The 20,920-nt window shown below is 39.0% G+C and overlaps 1 protein-coding gene across 2 annotated transcripts in view; it reads right to left on the bottom strand.

Annotated features, from left to right (window-relative positions):
• The window catches only part of map1ab (microtubule-associated protein 1Ab), a 92,019-nt gene that overhangs the window by 24,671 nt on the left and 46,428 nt on the right, over nucleotides 1-20,920 (bottom strand). For both annotated transcript variants that reach the window (XM_005731456.1, XM_005731457.1), the window contains one exon: nucleotides 199-281. In XM_005731456.1, coding sequence (XP_005731513.1) covers nucleotides 199-281 — 83 coding nt within the window. The remainder of the gene's footprint in view (nucleotides 1-198; nucleotides 282-20,920) is intronic.

The following is a 20,920-nucleotide window of genomic DNA, read 5'->3' as shown; positions in this document are numbered from 1 at the left end:
GACCTTCTGATTAGTGGCTGACCTGCTCTGCCACCTGAGCTACAGCCACCCCCCCATAGTTATAAAGGAAAGTTAGGTAAAATAATTAGGTAAAATAGGACTGCTAAACACAGATGAACTCACTGTAAGCATCTCCTTTTCTCACATCAATAAACGTAAACCAGCAAAGAACAGCAATTCAGAACATGCTGCTCTTACCTCTGATAAAACAGTGCCTTCTGAAGGGTTGACGAGCACTACGGTCTCTAAGACATCACTCCTGTGGTGGAGAGTCCTTTGTCCTGAAAGAGAAGATGGAAAACCTTTTAAATATTTTTTTAATGTAACAAATCTGAAGAAAGGTTATGGAGGCCGGAAAGGTCGAATGAGGTAAACGACTTGATCGAAACTGCTGGCAGACATTCAGCCATCTGGTTTGAAGACATCCTGTTTGGATTGCATCCAGACCTGATCTGGAAAACCTCTTTGAGTCAGAGAGATTTACTGTACTGCATTCTCCACTATATGTGGGGCAGTCCCTTTATAGAGACAGGCAACCCACTTGTGCATCAATGCAAGAGCAAAAGTTGGAATAAGAAAGAGGTCACAAATGTCTGTTGGGTGAAGTTTAAAATTAAAGCCTCAAGATTTTATTCGTTGTTTCTCTGCGCTCGTCTTTCCTCCCTTCGTTCTCTCCTCACCACAACCTGGTGAGGGAGATGGCTCCCCTCCCTCAGGCTGGTTTTGCTGGAGGTTTATTCCCATTAAAAGGGAGATCTCCCCTTTTTTCTGCAAAGTTCTCGATTAAAGGGAACTGCTGGGTCATAAGCTTGCTGTATGCAAGTTGCGCTAGGATGGCTAACACCATTTTATACAGTGCATTACAGAACTTGGGAACAATGTCCGTAAATTGGACATCATTTTTCTCTATTTTTTGACTGAATAGAAACAGTATTTGGACATGGATTGAAAGTAAACACTAACGCACTTATACATAGAGGACATAAAACAAGCGAAACGCAAGAAAATTTAAAACACTTCCTTACATTTTTTTGTGCATTTAAATTTTTGATATTATGTGTCTCCCCCAAAAGTACACCACAAATTAAAAGTTAGGTTTTATCTCACTTATTAACAGAGAAACAATCAACACTTTAAATTCAAAGATTTAAAACAGCAGCAGCATGTCATGTTTAGCTAGAAACAAGCCACTACAACAGAGGCTGCTGTCCCATTTTGGAGAGCTCAGCCTAGAGTTTATATTTTAGTTAATGTGCAAAAGTTACATATGGCAAAATTCCTATAGCTGCACAGGGAGTCTATGGAGATGCTGAGATCTCTGTTGCACTGATGTTGATCACAGTCAGCTTGACTATAGTATGAGTTACAAAATCTTTACATGGATGATGAGCAAAATATTGTTTTATATTCGTGCAGATCATTTCATCAAAAGTCTTTGAGTGAATGGGAATGAATGACACAGGGACAGCGGTCAGCTTCCCTGCGTTCTCGTCTAATGTGTTAGGCTGAGGTCTGGCATTTTGTTAGCAACTGACAGCTCTACTCACATGATTGGTAACCAATGTATTGTTTATGTAGTACTAGGTGACCAATCCAGGGCAGGGCTTTTAGAAAGGTCTAGACAGGAGCTAAACGTACAGTATGTAAAAACAAAATGACATTTTAAACATTAACATTTAAAATAAAATAAAAAAAACACTTACTTACTAAATGAGCATAAAAATGGGAACTATCATATTTGTTATATTATGTACATTACTCATTTTAGAGGTGGTGTTAAGCTTTTAATTCCCCTTTGTTTCAGTGCAAATTAGATATCTCAGAGCTCTATTAATAGGAGGATCTCAGTGACTCCACCATCCGCCGGGATCTTCAGTGCATCCCCCGAGTTTGCAGAACTTTGCCTTCCTCTTTGCGATCTGTCACGTGTTTTCCATGAAAAGACTATAATGTAAATCACTGCCAGCTTAAGATACCATGCTGCAAAAAGAACAGCATTAAGAAAAAACAAAGTACTGTTAAGATGCAGAGGAGTTTGAATGAAACAAGTAATTTAATACATTAAAGAGAAGCTCTGAAATTATTCCACTTGAATATCAATAATGCAATCAGTGTGATATTAAGTCTAGACCATCTGTGATGACAGGAAGAAGCACTCAAATATTATATTGCACACAATAATCACAGACATATTATCTGTTTTCAGCTGATCTGATTCATCCATTTATATCCTTTTTTTGGTACCAAATGATATTAGTATAATTTTGAAAAAAAGAGTGAGCTGAACTGAATCATTTTGTATTCAACCACATTTTTCTCTTTTCTACAAATCATCTGTGACATTTTCAGAAAATGTCAAGAGTTATTTTCTCTCCTCACAGTGATTCTACCTATTCTGAGATCATGAACTCTTTCACACTGGTGATCTTTTTGTGGTGCGTCATAAGAACTAAAAGCTGCATATCACGTTTTCAATAGCAATAACAATGGTTCAACGTAGAGTTAATAAACGTTATATTCTAATTAAGCTTCCACAGTTTTAACACCAAAAACCACAGCATATATACTACTATTATCAAGGAGAAGACAGGCTCTCTGGATATTTACATTAAATTACAGATGTTAGTTGTTACTTCAGGAAGTGAACAATGAACTTTCAGACGGTCTAATTGCTTCTTTTTGATTCAAATGTTGTGGTTCATTAGGAGTTACACAGGGATATGGTTGATGGTTTTTGATATCACCATTTCATAAACACAATATCCTTTTTTTATATTTGATTTATGTCATTTGAGAGTAATAATTGTGTTTAAATTACTGGCACACGTACGTCAGCTTAATCTCTCTTCTGAGTGGTCTTGGAAACAAAAGCGTTTGGACTTCTTTAAATTTCTTGAAGATGTTTCATCTCTCATCCGAGAAGCTTCTTCAGTTCAGCTCTGAGTGAATGTTGGAATGTCTGAGGTATTTTTTTTACATGTAATTTATGTGCATAATTTAATAAACGAGTACATGCCCATGCTACGATATTGGTTGACCTGTTCTTGGAACTGGATAAATGCAAAAACTGAGTCATTTTAGCCCATTGCTAGGTGGTTGCTAGGGAAAATGATGACATCATGCTATCTGATATAGATGAGACCCTTATAGATACTGTGATTTTTAGTTATCATCTATTTCCATTTTTAGTCATGTTGATATATTAAATTTTGTCAGTGTCCTTATATAGAGCCCTTAAAACTGGCTAGTTTAAAGTAGCTATACAAATAAACAAGACTTCTGCTTGCATTTAGCATTCATTATGTTTTGATTCGTTTTAGCATTTTAAGCTAATTGTTATTGTTCATTAAGCTCTCCTGTTACTGGTGCATTAAACTACAAACAGGAAATGTGAGCTAGCAATACTACTACCATAGTGAAAGACTATTTTCATCCAAAACCTCTTGCATCTTGACTGATTTATCACAACTAAGGATGCAAACAGTTTAAATTATGAAACCCATGTGAACCTATAAAGTGGATTTATTTTCATATTGCAATGTATTCTTCATAAGGCAGCATTCTGCCAGCATCATTCAACCAAATTAGAAGATGTGGCTCCCTCTGTTGATGTTACCATAGGAACACACTGCAGACCAATAGAAAGCAACGATTTCTAATCAACTGACAGCTTCATAGGGTGAGTGGCGATGAGAGGTCACTGAAGGATTTAACTGAAGAACGACACCCCTTGCTGGGACAGCAGTCAGAAGTTCTAACACTCCAGCAGATCTGCCCACAGACGCGTCCGGTTTCACAGCGCGATGACTAAGCTGCGAGGGTGAGCCATGATTTGCAAGTTTGCTTTGATACTTTAATCCCTGGCAAGAGCAAAACGCAACACCGAGCAGCCTCGTCGATATGGACAATAGAGACGCTGGAACCACAAAGCTGCAGGATGAATTTGTTAATTTGCTCTCACAAGAACGAGGCCCATACACTTGGTGCTTTCCTTTGACCTCCAGGTGAAGCAGATGAGGAGAGACTCCATTAGCTGCTGCCGATGGCTGCCCGCAAGCTGATTGTTCGCTGACACTGCAGACTGGTACGACAAGATACTACAACAACAAAGACACTCTCTGTCAGTGTGAAATGCTGATGTTTCTCCTCGGGGTCACAGCACATCAACAAGCCTCTCAGAGGGCTCGCTGTCACTGCAGGATGAGATTTCTCAGACCACGTCACCTTTACTCCTAATTACTGCTAATGGGGATAATTCTGTGTAGGTGACAGTGGTGCACTGGCAGGTTAAAAGGCCCTCCAACACTTAACTTTTAGCATTTTGTTATTATATTTACTGTAATTCAGGTGAAGACCCCTCCCCTCTTATGTTTTAACCCTCTCAGGCCCGAATTAATTTTTTTTGCTGCTAATGCACAACCAAGTCCTGCAGTGGTACTTCTGAGTAAAAAAAACTCATAAAATATGTATGTGGGATAATCAGGTTGTTAGGTCTTAACTGTTGCAAATCTGCAACGTCTGCCTGGAGAGGGTTAAGGGGATTTAATTAAAAGAAAATGAATTTCAAACAACATTTATAATCATTTCATATTTGGAGGTATTTTTTTTAAGATGATAAACATTTTTTAAAGCTGTCCATATAAGAAAATGTGCAGCTATTTTTTGTTTTAACTATAAAAAATATAAGATTTGGGTGGTATAAACTGGAAAACCTGCGAATGGGGTACAGCAGCAGAAGACACCAGGTCGCTCCTTTCCGCTGAGAACAAAAAACTGATGCTACAGTTCATAGAGGCTCACCGAAACTTGACAACAGACTGGAACTGGTGCCAGGTCTCATGAGTCTGATTTTTTTTTTCTTTATGTTAGAATCAACAACATGAAAGAATAGATCCATCCTTCCTTGTGTCAACAGTTTATGCTGGAGGTGGTATAATGATGTGTGGGATGTTTTCCTGGAACACGGCCTCTTAGTACCAACTCAGTATTGTTTAAGATTACAGCCTGCCTGAGTATTGTCTTCCTTAGTCGTCTTTCAGTGACTGCCTCTGTCACAAAGCTCAAATCAGCTCAAACTAGTTTCTTGAACGTGACAGTGAGATCACTGCTTTAAAATGGCCTCCACTGCCACCAGATATCACTTCAGTTGAGCACCTTTGGGATGTGATGCTGGGAGATTTGGATCATAAATGTAGGGCCAACAAATCTGCAACAGATGTTATCATGTCAACATGAATCAAAGTCTCTGAGGAATGTTTCCACAACCTTGTTGAGTCTATGACATGAAGACATTAAGGTAATTTAATGCGCTAGACTTAACATACAGACATGCACAAGATAAATGTAAAAAATGTAAAACAAGTAGCAGGCAGAGGAGTTTAGATGGTTGTAGGCAAGTGAAGGTTAGGGCACCAAGTTAGTCATCCCTCCTACTGAGGAGCTGGAACATCAGTAATGAAAATTTCTTGTCCTTTAAAAAGACAAGGTATTACTACTACTGCACTATACCAAGTCACTGTTTTATCATTATCTTTATTTATTTATGTTTTTACTTTTTAACTCAATGTGTCCTAATACATGCTGTTTCTCTGTGAATTATAAAAATTCTCTTCACATACACAGTCAAACAACCGGGTCAGCATCATTATATTCCTGTCTCCAAAATAATGATGTAAGCTACATTATGAGCCAAGGACATAATGTATTTCCATAGTGTCATCTGTATCTGTCTGAACATGGGATACATCAATGCATCAGCAGGACTTCTTCAAATAAGATGAAACTGACCAATGGCAGTGGCCAATTTAGCAATGGATAAATGACTAAATCTGAATGAAACCGTTATAATAACGATTGTTTTGTTTCACAGTAAAAAAAAAAAAAGGGTAATACATAAAAACAAAATAAACACACACAAAAAAAGAAATATTGTGAATAATGCTGTCCCAGCTTCCACAGCTATCCAGCCTGTAGTTCACTCCAAAACCACAAATACCAGCATGTTGCTGTACATTCAGGGCACACCATTTACCTTCAGGACAATGTTGGTGTTCTTCATCTAACCTCAGTTTTTCTTTGTACACAGGCAGGCTCAGACCCAGACACCTCGACATTCAACACAAAATGTCAGCTTGCTCCTTTATTTTCTATCCTGTCCTAACTTTTAATTCATTGTCCTGTCATGTACTTATTGTTTTACTTTTGTTTCTCCTCTGTGTGCTTGTCCGTGTCTCCTGTTTTGCAGTTTTAAAACCTCCCAAAATGAAGCTTTTACGTTCAGTTGGGTAGATGTGATCTCTTACATTCTGCCTCTATTCCTCCTGGTGATTCAGGCTATTCCTGAAGCTCTATTTTCTCCCACACTTCTGATTTCCCACGCTGTCAGAATCACCTCATTCTCAATTTCGGCATCACTACTCTTGTCCAGCGAACTTTCTGCCTACGCTCTCCGAGCCAATCAGCACCCACTCCCCGTTCTTTAAATTCATTCTGCGGTAACTCTGCCTTTGATCTATTTTGTATCCATTCTCATCTCATCCAGGTTGTTCAGGACATCCATCATTGATTAATGAGCTCTTCTTATAGAAACTGCTGTTGTCAAAAAGACAAAAGTGTTACACTGATCGGCCACGTGGACTACGAATCTGCAGGACAGTGACAAATGACAAAGTCATGTGCAAGTCCTGCCAAAGTTTCTCACTTATCTAATGAACATGATCAGCATAAAGAAAGCTGTCAAATGCTGGTGGATTTTTCAGTGGTTTAAATTAACACACAATTAACACATAAATCAAAATATCCAACTTTCAAGAATTTTCAAGCATTTCCATGTATTTAAAGAAACTAAAGGTTAAAAAAAATGGTTAATGACAAACATCATTGTTCATATCAGCCTTTTAACCCAGTGCCCTGTGATAAATTCCTATTGTAATAAATAATGAGACATTTACTGGAAATTACAGCCCGGTGATGTGAGTCAGCCTTGTGGGTCTCAGTACACCGAGAACCAAACAGTGCGAAGCTAAAGGCTCCTCAGGCAGGCCAGCGTCTGCTCCACAGTTAAAATGTGTTTGTTTAAAGAGCCCTATTGAAGACAGCAATGTTCAGCCAAGTTGCCCTCATCTATTCATCCCTGTGGCTTTCTTTTACTGGCATTGCAGCCACCGAGGAGGCATCATCCTATCACATAAAGTGACGTCCAAGCAAAGGCAGTGAAATGAAGACTCGCGCTGTTCAGACTGGCTGATTTTCACTTTTTTTTTTTTTTAATTTTTAAATAACTCATATCTCTGCAGAGGCTTTACTGCTTTTAGAAGGTCCCGGCTTTCCGTCTGAGCTGAATTTGTCTTAAGTACTAATGACATACTCGTATCAAATCAGCTCTCAGGCTTTGTGATGTGTCTGCGATTTTAACATCAAAGCAGTGCATTAGAATATCATTGTCACAGATTTTACTAAGTCCACAACAAAGACTGCAGCCAAAGATAAATCTTCCTATTTGTTAGCAATCGCTTGGTGAGTGTCGAAACTGCAAAGCACAGTTATTTTTTTTAAACAAGAGCAATTATTTTTTTATCATATATAGTGTAACAACGGTGGCCAAATGTAAAATAATAATAATAATAATGATAAAGTCAAGTAATCCCCATTAACCAAAAGGTTCAGGCTTCAGGCTGCTCTAAACTCAGTTGGTTTTATATAATGATAATGAGAGTGGATACATGTTGTCACCTCTGGCACGCAGAAGCCCCGCCTAACACAGTGGATGAATTGAGAGACTGCTCCAGGGCTATAATTAAGGATTATTATAAACAGTGAGTCATGCAAAGCTACTCAGTCTGAGCATAAAACTATGGAGATGAAAATGAGCAGATATTGAAGGAAATATTCAAGGAAAGCCTTTCTCCTTGGTGGCTGTTCTACTTAATCATCTGTTAAGCTTCTTTTTAGGTAGACAGTTTAGATGATGCCACCATTGTTAAAAAAAATCATCTTAATAATCATTTAAAACAATCAAATACAGATAGACTGACCGATGTTGTTTTTATTTCACATTTTACAATGTTACTATTTTACATTTGACTATTTTACTAAAACTGGCCTATTCTTTAAAACGATATATTAGAAGTATAGCCAGTAATGAACAAGATTGTACATTTTATTGTATTTGGTGATTTTTTGTGTGTGTTTTTTTTTTTTAAATTATACCTTATCTAGCATTGTCTTTTAACTTATTTTGTTTCTATATTTTTACTTTATTATTATTTAATTAAATGTATTTGACACACTAGGCTGCTTTATTTGATGTTTCATCTTTGATTGTTAACTGCTGCACATTATTTGTTTTGTTTCATTACATTTCGCTCCATCTGATTATCCGATTGTCACCGTTAATTGCACTAACCTGCAAGAAAGGTGTTAGACAAAGAGTTTGATTAACTAAATTGAAACTCTGCTCTGAGGTTTTTTTGTTTTTGTTTTTTTGTTTCTTTTAAACAGCAAATACCTCGCAGGGCCAAAGTATTCAAAAATAAAGTTTCCTTTCTTATGAAAACTTTGTGATTACTTGCAGCATCTGGGTACAGTGGTTAATATTCAAATAGGAGCACATTATTTCAGCAACTTCATATTTTTTGACAATGTGTGACAACAGTGTCTCTAAATAAACAAACAATCCATTGAGTGGATTTTGCTTAGAGGGCTCACTGCAAGGTGCAAATCTGTTAAACTTCTGTTTTTCCCTATGTTTGTTCCTTGTTTCACCCTGAACTTCAAAACTGTTACATATAAATTTCATCAGTTCAAAGAAGTACTCGGTAATCCATCGGAGACATTCGTGCTAACACATGTCTGCAGTGGTCCATCTTCTTGACAAAAATAACTCTGGCAGCAGGTTCCATGCTGGGTGTCATCTGTCCTGCTTCCATCGGTTGAGTTTGGGGATCTTGGGAGATGTGAACTCTTCGCTTCCCCTCAGTTTTTGCACGACTCTGCATGTCAGGCCCAGAGGAAGGAAGGTCATTTGTTAGACAGGACTCAGTGTTTCAGCTCTCGACTCTCTCTTCTCAGCTGACCTGCTTGATATAAATATCCACGTCTGAACTCCCAAAATGAGAACGCTCTGTTTAAAGGCGACTAAAACGGAGCACTGATCGACCGAGGCCCAGCCACTGCACTGCTCCATATAGCATGTTCCACATTTACAGCAGCGGGCTGGCGTGAGGGGGGGGGTTCAAGGAATTTAAAGACAACAGCTTAAAAAAAAAACCTTCTAGGGAGATTGGTCTAACAGAGCTTAGAATATTGGGTTTTATTTATAGTGGAAAACAAACTTGAAAAATGGACCACAGCATTGGATCAGAGGCTTTAAAGCATTCATGAGGAAAAGAGTTGAAAGTGATTCGGGAACAAGGATCGCTACTTTTTTATATTTAAAAAATAATCATAAAATATCTACAGGGAGATATTTTTTAATATAAAACCACTGAGTTTGAGAGCGTACCTACAAACCTTGCTTCTGTACCACCTATGCTATTTTTTTTACCTCGACCACGTACATTCTTTTAATCAATATGATACATAAAATTTTTACCAATTAATAAATTAACAACTTAATTTCTATTACTTAACATCTTTCATGCCTATGGCGTTAGAAGAAGTAGCCTCAGTTATTAAGAAATATAATAATGTTAATTTAAAAAGAAAGCCATCACATCATGAGAGAGTCACTGCTGGAGTTATTTTACAGGATCTTTAACATCAGATCAAACCTAGCGTGACTGGAGGTGACTAAGATACCGTAAATTTCAGAGCAGCCATCAGAAAGGTGTGTGAAAATCTGGGATATATACTTTATGTGACAAATTAAAATAAATAAATAAATTCAAAAACAGCACTTGAACCCTACAGTGAGGGGATATGGTGGCTCTGTTATGTGGTGTGGGGTGTTGGCATTGTTTTGATCCCCTTGTTCCCTTAGCTCAGTGTTTCTCAAACTTTTTTTCTGGCATGCCCCAGTTTCCAAGCCTAAAAAAAGTTCATGCCCCACAAGAGTAACAATCATTAAGGATCCATAATGAATTTCATTTTAATGCTTAGCACAATAACACTTCTTATTTTTCACCTGGTTGTTCCTGGTTGCTTAGAAATTGGTACTGCAAATCACTACAGTCACTGTTGGTTCTGAATGATCACCTTTATCATACAATCAAACACAGGAAGGGAGTAGACACTCAAAGTTCTTCTTTGGATGTTGGCTGGCTTCGATAATAATAAGGTCGGAGATCTGGGGAGGCCACTGATCCTGCTTCATTGCGTGTTTTTCTATCCAGGTATGCTTTTGCTGCACTGACAGTATGTTTAGGATCACTGTCTTGCTCAAACATAAACCTTTCACCATCAGACACTTTCCAGATGGTATTGCCTGGTGGATCAAACTCTGTCGGCCATTCTCCGAGTTCATAATACAATTAATGTAGACAGGACCCCCAAAACCACTCACTGAAATCCAGCCCTAAAGCATCACAGAGCATCTACAGTGTTTTACAGATGCCTGCAGATATCAGTGTTGTACCTCTCTCCTTACCTTCTCCATGCATATTTATGATGATTTCAACCAAAAAGTTCAAATTCGAATGAGTTCATAAGACCTAGGCTGAAATAAGAATTTTCATTCAGTTCTACAGTAATGTGGCATACTTCAGCTGTTTCTCTCTTTTCCCCTTCCTTAAGAATGGTTTTGTGACAGCCACCTTTCCACTAAGACCATTTCTGTGTTCAGTGAACAGTAGATGGATCATGTGAAGGACCGGATACATCGCTCAAGTCCTCTGTCAGATCTTTATTTGATTTTTCTTCTTAAGGACATGACTATTAGATATTGCTCATCTGCTGTAAATATTTTTCAGGCCAAACACCATTCTGAGATATACCAGGTTTTCAGGCATCACCTTGTTCGTACAGATATACTATTTTATGCCTCTTAGACTGTCCTCTTTGTAATTTTTGTAGATTCAACTATAGAAATATTAGACTGTTAGCAATAAAATGCCAAGAGACAAAATGTAAAATTGGTTATTTGCTAATTTGTCTGTTATGTGGGGAAACAATACTGGTTCATGATTTGAGAACTGGACAGAACAAATGAGTGAAATAACAGCCAATGTCCAAAGAAAAACTTCACAAAGACCTTCACAAAGCCTGAAGTTCTATTGCTTAACACCATTATTTTGCCTATACACACAGACACACATAGCAAGCTAGCTGTATGTGTGTCTGTGTGTATAGCCAAAATAATGACAAAATAATGGTGTGCTAGCTAGCAGCAGCAAGCTAGCTAGCAACCAGCCAGCCAGCCACATAGATTTCATACTCAAAAAGGTAAAAAACAAGCAGTGGTAGGAAGATTTCAAAATTTGTGACGTGTGTTCATGATTATTTGTACTCCATGAACATCAGCAGAGAGCTGGGTCAAAAAACCAAGCACTGGCAAGAAAGCAGCTGGAGTCTCATTAGCTGAAAATGTTATGCAATTTAAGCAGAAACATTTTTGATTTTTCTGCTAGTTATTTTCTATGAAAAAAAGAAAGATCAGAATTAACAATTTTTCAAAGACCAAGATGACATCTTAAGATGCATGATTTTCTCAAACCAACAGATAGAAGATACTGAGTTTATTATCGTGGAAGATGAAAGAAATCAGCAGAAATTAGCATTTAAAAAGAGTCAGTTCATTTTTGACACTTCTGATGAATAAACGTCTTAAATACTTTGTCATGACAGGCCAGGACTTCTTGCAGCTGTAGCCCTGGACATGATTTCTCCCGAGGAAAATAAAGTTAAAAAATCAGCGAGTTAATGAGGAAGAACCGATGCTTTGGGCTTCATCTTTATATCCCTGTCAGGACAGCAGAGGTTGACTGAAGCAACATCACAAAGTCATTACCCTGCTTTTAATCTCATTTGCCTAATGTGAGCTTATTCATTCCCTAGGACCGAGTACTATTGTCTGTACTTATAGATAAAGAGGTGTGAAGTGGGCTGGAAAATTAAAGAAGTCAATACAGACATTGCTTTTCCCTGCTCATTTCAGGACTGTGTCGGCTTTGAGCAGTAAAGCCATGCATCAACACTACAAGGCCAATCGTCTGTTTGTATCTAAAAGCAACGAGTGACTGCTGAGTCAATGTTGCAGTCTGCAATCCACTGAAACAGAGCTGCTATAGCTGTTTAAGTTTTAGAAGGTTTTCATCATTTCTAAAGAGCGCTAACTGAATGACAGAAATGAAAATTATGGGATGAATACTGATGAGAATAATTAGCTTCACACACACAGATTTGTCCTGTTCTTTGAATCTAATAGCTCAAATCAATGTCATATTTCTACACTGCTGCTTACCGTGGTTAAGCTGACTGTGTAGTTATGACTGCCTCATCCACTGTAATTAGCCCTAACCTCAGCTGCTTTGGGTTGTTCTTGTTAATATTTTCAAGGACTTCCAGGCATCAAAGCTAAGGTATCAAACCAGCTCCTCGAACTATAGTCATTATCATCAGTTTACAACAGCCACAGAAAGCCACAGTCTTAGTTTCTGATGCTAATCCAGGTTCTGTGATTTAACATCTGAATGTTTAGGATGATAAGCCAGATAAGTGTCTGTCAGTGACTGCTGGGTGTCAGTGTTGGGGATTCACTGTATTTAATTTGGACAAAATCATAGATATTTTCCACAACTTGCACATTAATGTCTTTAGGTCACTGGATTAGGTTCTGTTATAGTAATTGTTAATCTTCCTGGAGTCACCACTTTAAAAATGACTAAATAGAAAATAACAAATGAAAATATACACAAAACTGAACTAACAAAAATTAAACACAGCTAATGTCATGTAAAACACATAATATAAAATACAATATTGTGTCCAGGGGCAAAACAGTGTGCTTGAGCATCAGAGCTCAAACTGATGGCTGGACATTCTCCTTCAGGATTTTCTGGTACAGATCAGAATTCATGGTTTCATCAATTGAGACAAGTCATCCAGGTCCTGAAGCAGCAAAGCAGCCGCAGACCATCACACCACTACCACCATGTTTGACGGCTCGTCTGATGTTCTTTTATGAAATGAAAAACTTCCAGAAAGTTTTGCTTTTGTCTTGTCAGTCCACAAAATATTGGATCATGTGCATCATTTTTATGACTTTTGAGACTGTTTATTTTTAGTATTCAGACTATGTTTCATGTATGTGTCCTACACGTGGACTATAAACAGAAACATAAAATGAACATTTAGCTCTTTGCCAGCAGATTCTTCTCTTGTAGAGAACAAAACTGCAAGAAACAGTACTACAGCACTTAGTAACTGTGGAAACATATTTAAAATGGATGTGGGTGATACTATTTCATATTCTTATATTGTTTGTAGGAGTGGGGTAATGGATACTGAACACAACAGAGTCCACTCAACTTTGACTTGTAATGCAGGAAATCCTTTGCAGCATTTTTTTCGAGTCAGCTGGTTTAATAAGCGGACCGTGTGTGAGCTACCAGATATCCAAATCCCTGCAAACTCTACAGATTTCCCCACAGGGATTCCTTAAAGTGTATCTTATCTTTAAAAAAACACTTAAGTCCCACTTGTCACAGCCTAAATATGTGCACAGAAGTGCCAGTATTGGATTGTCTCAAAAGTAATCTTCTACTGAACTCATACCAAGGCACATTGTTGATGATAAATGGTCTATTATAAAAGTGCAAAGCCAGCGCAGTGATGGCTTCAGTAGACTTGGCTTGCTTAAGACTCCAGTCAAACAATAAGCCATGAATGTAGTGAAATGCACCTTTAACACTCTGAAAGTGGTCGAATGCATCACAAATCTGGTTAAAAAAAAGGTTTTGCAACTTCACACGGGAACAATAAATGGCATATGATTACAAAATTTTAACTTCAGTTAAAAATATTCACCTGCCTACTGTAACTGTTTTTTCTAAATACCTGCAAATCATTATCACCATATGAGTCACTCCCAAGTCAATAAGGGAGATGAGAACACAGAACATTAGGCCACCAATTGCAAAGTGCTTCACTAACTTTCCCAGTGTTTCTGAAGTGGTGAAGCATTAGCTCACTGTCATTATGTCTGAAACAGTGAAAGGAAGAAATCAGTGGGAAGAACAGGAGACTGAGGTCAAAGAACCATGAAGGAAAGAGACACAGCTCATTGGTGCTTCAGTATGTAAGTATTGCAGCGTTTTGAGTCTAAACGAACTTAGTTTCATACCAGCCTTCCTTTCTGCGCCCTCCTTGAAGGGCCTCTGAGCTGCTTTTGGAAGCCTATCATTCAATCTTTGTTGCTGCAGACTGCCATGGTGATGCCTCACAGCTCAAACATCCACACACAAACCCAGAGTACCTGCGCCACATGCCTTTATGTGAACACTGGAGTCTGTATACTAAAAGTCTTTTTTTAACTGACATTGCAGATTCACTATCTACAAATACTGTTTTTTATTTAGTAGAATATTGATCATAACACTGGCCTCAAAACAGGCTATACTATTTTATATGCCCAGAATTTCACTTTTTATTCTTGTTACAGAGAAAAGCCTCTGAATGAGGCATTTATAACAATAATTAAATGATGGCTCAAAATAGAAATAATAATAGCAAAGCCCCGAACAATCGCATGCCTAAACAACATACTAAAAATAGCTGTTCAGGGATTAAAGTAAAATGTTTAAATTGTTTACGCAGCAGTGGCACAGCCTGCACAGGCACATGCCAAAACAAACGCTTTAGATTTCAACCTTCAAAGTGAACTGTAGTAATGATGCAGATTATTTAAACCATTTTAATAAGTCTAGCTTGACAAAAGACCTTTAAAGGCAGACTTTATAGGACTAACAGAGAGTGAGAAAAACAACCAGGCCAACACGCCGACTGACCACCCTGAAAGTGAGGAGCGGCGAGAAAAAGCTGCTGCTAGAAAAGGGCAGCGGGAAGATATTGGCAACGTGTCATCGTCTCTTAGAGTCCAGTCCACAGTGTGCCAACTATGACATCATTGCTACCCCCGGTACTCAGACCATCTAAATGGCCCCAAATAGGTGCTCAAAACAGTAAATGTTCAAACAACATACACACATAAAGAGACACAGACACACACACATGCTGCCAAAAACATCACACCAAAATGTGTCAGTCCATCCTTTTCAGGCCACCACAAACAGTTTCTGTCCAGCAGAGAGGAAGACCCATTCAAACATGTCTGCATTATTTGTCCTAAGTCAGCTTCTGTGGCAGTGTGTATGTTGCAATGCCAAACTCTGGGAATTATAAAATCCAGTTAAATCCAAGCAGCAATCCCAAAGCTGAAGTGATAAAACTGCAGTTCCTACACATGACCACTTGAGGCTGACTCCAAAAGTGAGCCATCATTGACTCCTGTGTTAAAAATGCCAGAATTTAATGCAAAAATGAAAATGTTTGTATCTTGCTACAAAAAGCAGTTCTGATCTGTACAGTGGGCGATTTTCTTTAGGTTTAATGCACTTTGAGTGATATATACCACAATGGGTGGTATATGTCAAAGTAGCATCCACATGGACGGCAGGACCCAAGGTTTCCTAGGAGAACATTGCTCAAAGCATCACTCTGCCTCCGCAGGTTTGCCTTCTTCCCATAGTGCATCCTGGTGCCAGGTGTTCCCCAGGTAAGTGACGTAGATGCAGGCAGCCATCCACGTGATGTAAAAGAAGACATGATTCATCAGACCAGACCACCTTCTCCCATTGCTCTGTGGTCCAGTTCTGATGCTTTCGTGCCCGTTGTTGGAGGTTGTTGGAGGTGGACGGGGTCAGCAAACTGTGATACTCCATGTATTCTGACACCTTTCTATCAGAACCAGCGTTAAGGCTGGAAGGGTGGACTGAGCTAAGTTGCTAAGTCTGAGTTAAGTAACTGAGACAACCTTTCACTCCCCTCATGCATAAATGAGCCTTAGCTGCACAGTTTGGCCCTCAAACTCGCTCAGACCCTTATACTTGTCCATTTTTCCTGCTTTAAGGGCAAAATGTTCACTTTCACTTTCTCCCTAACATAGCCCATCCACTAACAGGTGCCATGATGAAATCAGTGTTATTCCCTTCACCTGGCAGTGCCTGTCCAACAACTTAATAAACATGCTATTCATTTAATATCATATACTTTGTGATTACAGCAAACATCTGTATTTTTATCGTTTGTTAAAAATACATATTTGCATGGTACTTTCATTCTACTTTTTTCTCTTTGAGCATAGTTAATGGCAGCTTTGCATGTAGTAATTCTTATTACTTTGTATTTCTTTTCAGAACAAAGTGAAATATTTTAAAAACATTTCATTTTTCATTGTGACATAAAAATATATGCACATTTACGCACAAGCTCACATGCTTCTGGCTTGTTTTTTTAAAAGGACACTGCTTATTTTTCTTGCTCAGGTGTCAGGAGGTGAGGCGCATTGATAATAAACTAGCTGTCAGCAATATATTGACAAGATAAGGCATCTCATTCATCATGGAGATGGCCACAGGACAGGCTCCCTGGGTCGCATACATCCAGGTGAGTGAGAAGGCAGTTTGGAAAAAAATGTGTGTCGATGCGACCTTACCTCACACAAGGACAGTGTATTTAATCCTCCAGGTGGGGAAAGACAAAACGAAGGGCACGGGAATGACAAAGCTTTCCTTGTCTGTTTGAGAAGACAGGCCTGAGAGAGAGTAAATGGGAATGGAGAGGTGGGAGAAAAAAGTGTCATTCAGAAGTCACAGGCTGTTAAATTGGCTGCAGATAGACTGCTATTTGTTTGGAGCTCTTTCTGCGGTAGCTCCTCTGTGAGAGGCTTTGGCCCTCAGGGATTTACTCTCAGCTTAAGGTGCTTTTCAAACCACCAGAGCGCAGGTTCAAGTTACTGGCTGGTTGCTTGGTAATAACTTGTCGAAAACAACAGCCCTGTGGATAGATGTCTCTGGGTGGAGGATGACTCACATGGTGATCCACTCTAACACACGCAGAAGTTTCTCGAGCTAGAAGTATATACTATGACTCTGTATCTCAGAGCTTTGCCAGGAAAAGCTGATGGAGCTCCAAACTAGATGAGCTTGAAAGAAAACTGGAGCACACAGCTTCTGCTTCCACTGTTATTTATTGCCTCCATTGATTTCAAAGTAATAACGAAAGAAAAAAAGAGGTGTTCCAGTTTCTTTATGGACCCAGAAATTCATGCCTTGAGAGCCTATGAGGAGTAACGCTTGAAGCTCTTTTCTGAACTGTTTTCTATCATATTTCAGGCTTGCTTATAGAACAAAATGACAGAGTATGCCTCAGACGTTAGTGAGAGTGGTCTTTGCCTATGCAGCTATCCTTGGAAATCCCCAGAAACTATTCGTCTTTACTGATATATGCTGAGGTGACAAAACTCGTCACTACAGGGGAGATTGTCAAATGTTGTGTTTATGGGGGGAAAGAGTTAAAAGTCTGGAGAAACTTCAAGATTTAAATTAGAACTGTATCTATTCAGTATATGAAAAATTCAGTCTTCTAGTAAAGACTTAAAGACATCAATTACTCAAGGCCTGTGGACAAATCACCTTCAATTTCAAATGCAACAGAACAAAAAAGTTTGTTTCTGAAGTGAGTATTTTTAATCCTCACCTTTTTTTTCCAGGTTAGCTCAGCTTTCTTATGAAACATAATAAACCAGTCAAGCTATTTCACATTACAACAGGGTTAAGTGAAGGACAGGTTGCCATGGACACCTCATTAGTTATTGTCTCCCTCCTCATTTGCATCTCCTCGTTGCAAAGCACATTCAATCCTGCAATGTTCAGCAACATGAAGGTCCTGAGGTTAAGCTTCGTAATTTCTTACTTGCAGCGTTTCTTGTCCTTGCACAGTCTAATGACTCACTGTGTTCACTTCAAGTGCAGGAGCTTCATAAAAGAGAGGCAGTAAAACGCTGCTCTTTGAACCGCTGCACATTTAGTCCAAATTTAAAGAAACAACCTTGGCCACAAATATATCTCCTAACTAAACTTCTCAGTTTATTAAAAATGAATTTGCCAAGTGTGGTAATCTACTTCACTGCTTCTTCCACCAGCCTGCATTTTGTACACCTACTTAAAACAGCATTTCCTCCAACTCCCAAAAAAGCCCTTCAAAGACGTCCAGGAAAAAGCCGACACATTTGAGCTTAGGGTTAATACTACAGGTGGTAGGCAAAGGCTAAGGCCTGGGTGTGTGGGCACTCAGCATCGTAGGAACCTGAGCTAGAGATGGAGTGCTATTGACTAGAGACAGACCTCGAACTCACTGGAGAGATTATCTCTCTCATCTGGCCTGGAAATGCCTCAGGATCCCTCAGCACACAACAAACCCTAATGTTGTGTGCTACATATGAGAAAGGAAAACTGCAGACAAAATTAAGACCTGATTCTTCTAACTTTGTCAGAGTTCATTTATTAAAACTATAGATATAAAAGATGGACGTAGCCATACTGATATCACTGTTTGGACTGTGCATTTTGAAGGCATAAGGTCATGACTGACCGACACTGTTGATTTTTTGGACATTGATGTGACCATATTTGGATGAGAGGGTGGATTGCTATGATATTTGCTAAGAAATTCTATGGATGCACAGCAGAGACACACATTTCTGCTAATTAGTGCTAAGTAGCAGACTAATAAAATACTAGAACGGTACTCATAAATACTAAAGCCGAAACTATTTGGAGGGGCTGGACCCAAAGACAGACATATTCATTTAACATGAATAGTAACTACGACAAAGAGGTCCACTTCTGTGAGGTCTAAGCAGCAAGCAACTACACACCATACCTGCCAATCAAATGTTAATGGACTGGTTCTTATATTGTGCTTTTCTAACATATTGGAGCACTCCCAGTGCTTTATACAGCTTGCCTTATTCACCCATTCATACAAGTACTTTTCTCTATACATAAGTGCTTTCCATCTAACATTCACACACAATCATTCTCCAGTACAGAGAGAGCAGCTTGGGGTTCAGTATCTTGCCCAAGGACACTTTGGTCAGGTATTGAACCACCAACTTTTCAATTAATTAGTGGGTGACCTGCTCTACCTCCTGAGCGACAGCTACCACTAATTTTAAGCACAATCCAAATGTATGACTTATAAAAAATAATAACAATGCATTATGAAGTCTGCAACTATCCTTAAAGCATTTTATCTTTACAACATTTTAACTATCTACAGAGATTAACTCACTTTGGAGCCGGCCACGAGTGACCACTGCAGGAAATGCAGCTTTTCGTATACTTTCGTATTCACTAAATAGTTGCTTTAAAGTGATTTAATTATGGCTCAGTACAACTTTACTCTTTTAGATGCCCGTCTTTTTTTTTTTCTCAGAGCATGAGATGGAAAAGAGTAGACTGGACAGCACCTTCACTTCACAGCAAGAAGGACCAGTAGGTCCTTGCTATGTTCTTTCTGTTATATGGTTCCTCCCACAGTCCAAAGACACACATGTTAACTTGTACAAATCTCATTTCAAGTTCAGTAAGAAAGATGTTTAATCAAACATCTGTCTACTACCTTTGGTGTTTGGTGGCTAGTCTATGATTTTCATCACTTCCTCTTTCTCATTGCTGACATCATCTGTACCAATCCTCTTTCTGCCCGCCATCTTCAAATCAATTAGCCTCCACTCCACGTACTTTAAATCTCACTGCTCACAAATCGTTCTCCCTTTCAGACTCTTTCGCACAATCCACCTCCTCCCCATTTCCACCTCTTTTACATTCCTCAGAGCTCCATCTCAGCCTCCATCTTTATCAACACCACCAGCATCTACAGTCTTGGGGGTCCTGTCTAATTCCTATCACCACTGGAATTTGTGGTGAAAACCCTGCGCTGTGGCCAATCACTAAATAGCTTGACTGAATTCTGTTTATCAATAAATTGTGTTAAATCCATCCTAACAATCTCTCCTTATTAAACTGTTGGGGTGGACCTTCTTTTTTTCCCCCCAATGCCACATTTTGCAATGAAGTCTGATGAAGCACAAAGCAAATGTGGCTCATTGCAAACTTATCCTGCAACATCTTCCATCTGCAATGCAGCTACATCAAACTAAAAACACTTTTCCAAAAAAGAAAATAAGCCAGACAACAAGAAGCACGAGAAAATGTCTTGTCTTGTTTAGAGGTGTGCTAAAACTCATGGTTAAAAAAAAAAAAAAAAAAAGGTAAAACAATTTATTCAGATTACACGGCTGAGAAACTGGGTGTGTCGGGTGCACTGCACACGTGGAAGCTCTGTCAGCAGTTCAGAGGGGACAAAGAGATGGAGGATGAGGCGAACAACTGCTGAAGGAGGAATCAATGTTTACTGCTGCTCTGCACCATCAGGAGGCAGGGGGAAGGCAGCAGACACCGTGGCATCACCAATATGGCTACCCTCAGCATGAACTGTGGAGTGACAACTTTCCCTTACCCTGCCCTGTTTTTGTCATTCAGGTCATTCCCCGTCAGTCTGTTGTTGTCGTTGTTAGTCAGGCCGTCTTTCTGTCAATTTAGAGCCATCTCCTTCTCTCTCTTTTTCTCTCTCTCTCTCTGTTGTGTCATATATTTATTTCTGTCCTCTTCTCCTTCTCTTATCCTTTTGCTTCATCATTCACACTCTTCGGTCTTTGCAGCGTTTTAATGAACCTTCAAGTGACATAAGATTTTCCTATATCTGTTCCTCTCTATTTCTGCTCCACGACGCCCCAGGGTGCATGGAGAAAAAGATGAAAACACTTGGTTGTTAACCCTCTATGTGCCTGAGCTGCTGGCTAGTGGACTGCATGTTTCAGAATGTGGGATGAGGGTTGCACAGGTCCACAAGTATGTATATA

This window comes from Pundamilia nyererei, unplaced genomic scaffold (genome assembly GCF_000239375.1).
Source record: "Pundamilia nyererei isolate P.nyererei 1_Seehausen unplaced genomic scaffold, PunNye1.0 scaffold00043, whole genome shotgun sequence".
In the NCBI taxonomy this organism is placed as follows: Eukaryota; Metazoa; Chordata; class Actinopteri; order Cichliformes; family Cichlidae; genus Pundamilia; species Pundamilia nyererei.
The sequence above is the reverse complement of the archived record's forward strand: the minus strand, read 5'-3'. Positions and strand labels throughout refer to the sequence as shown.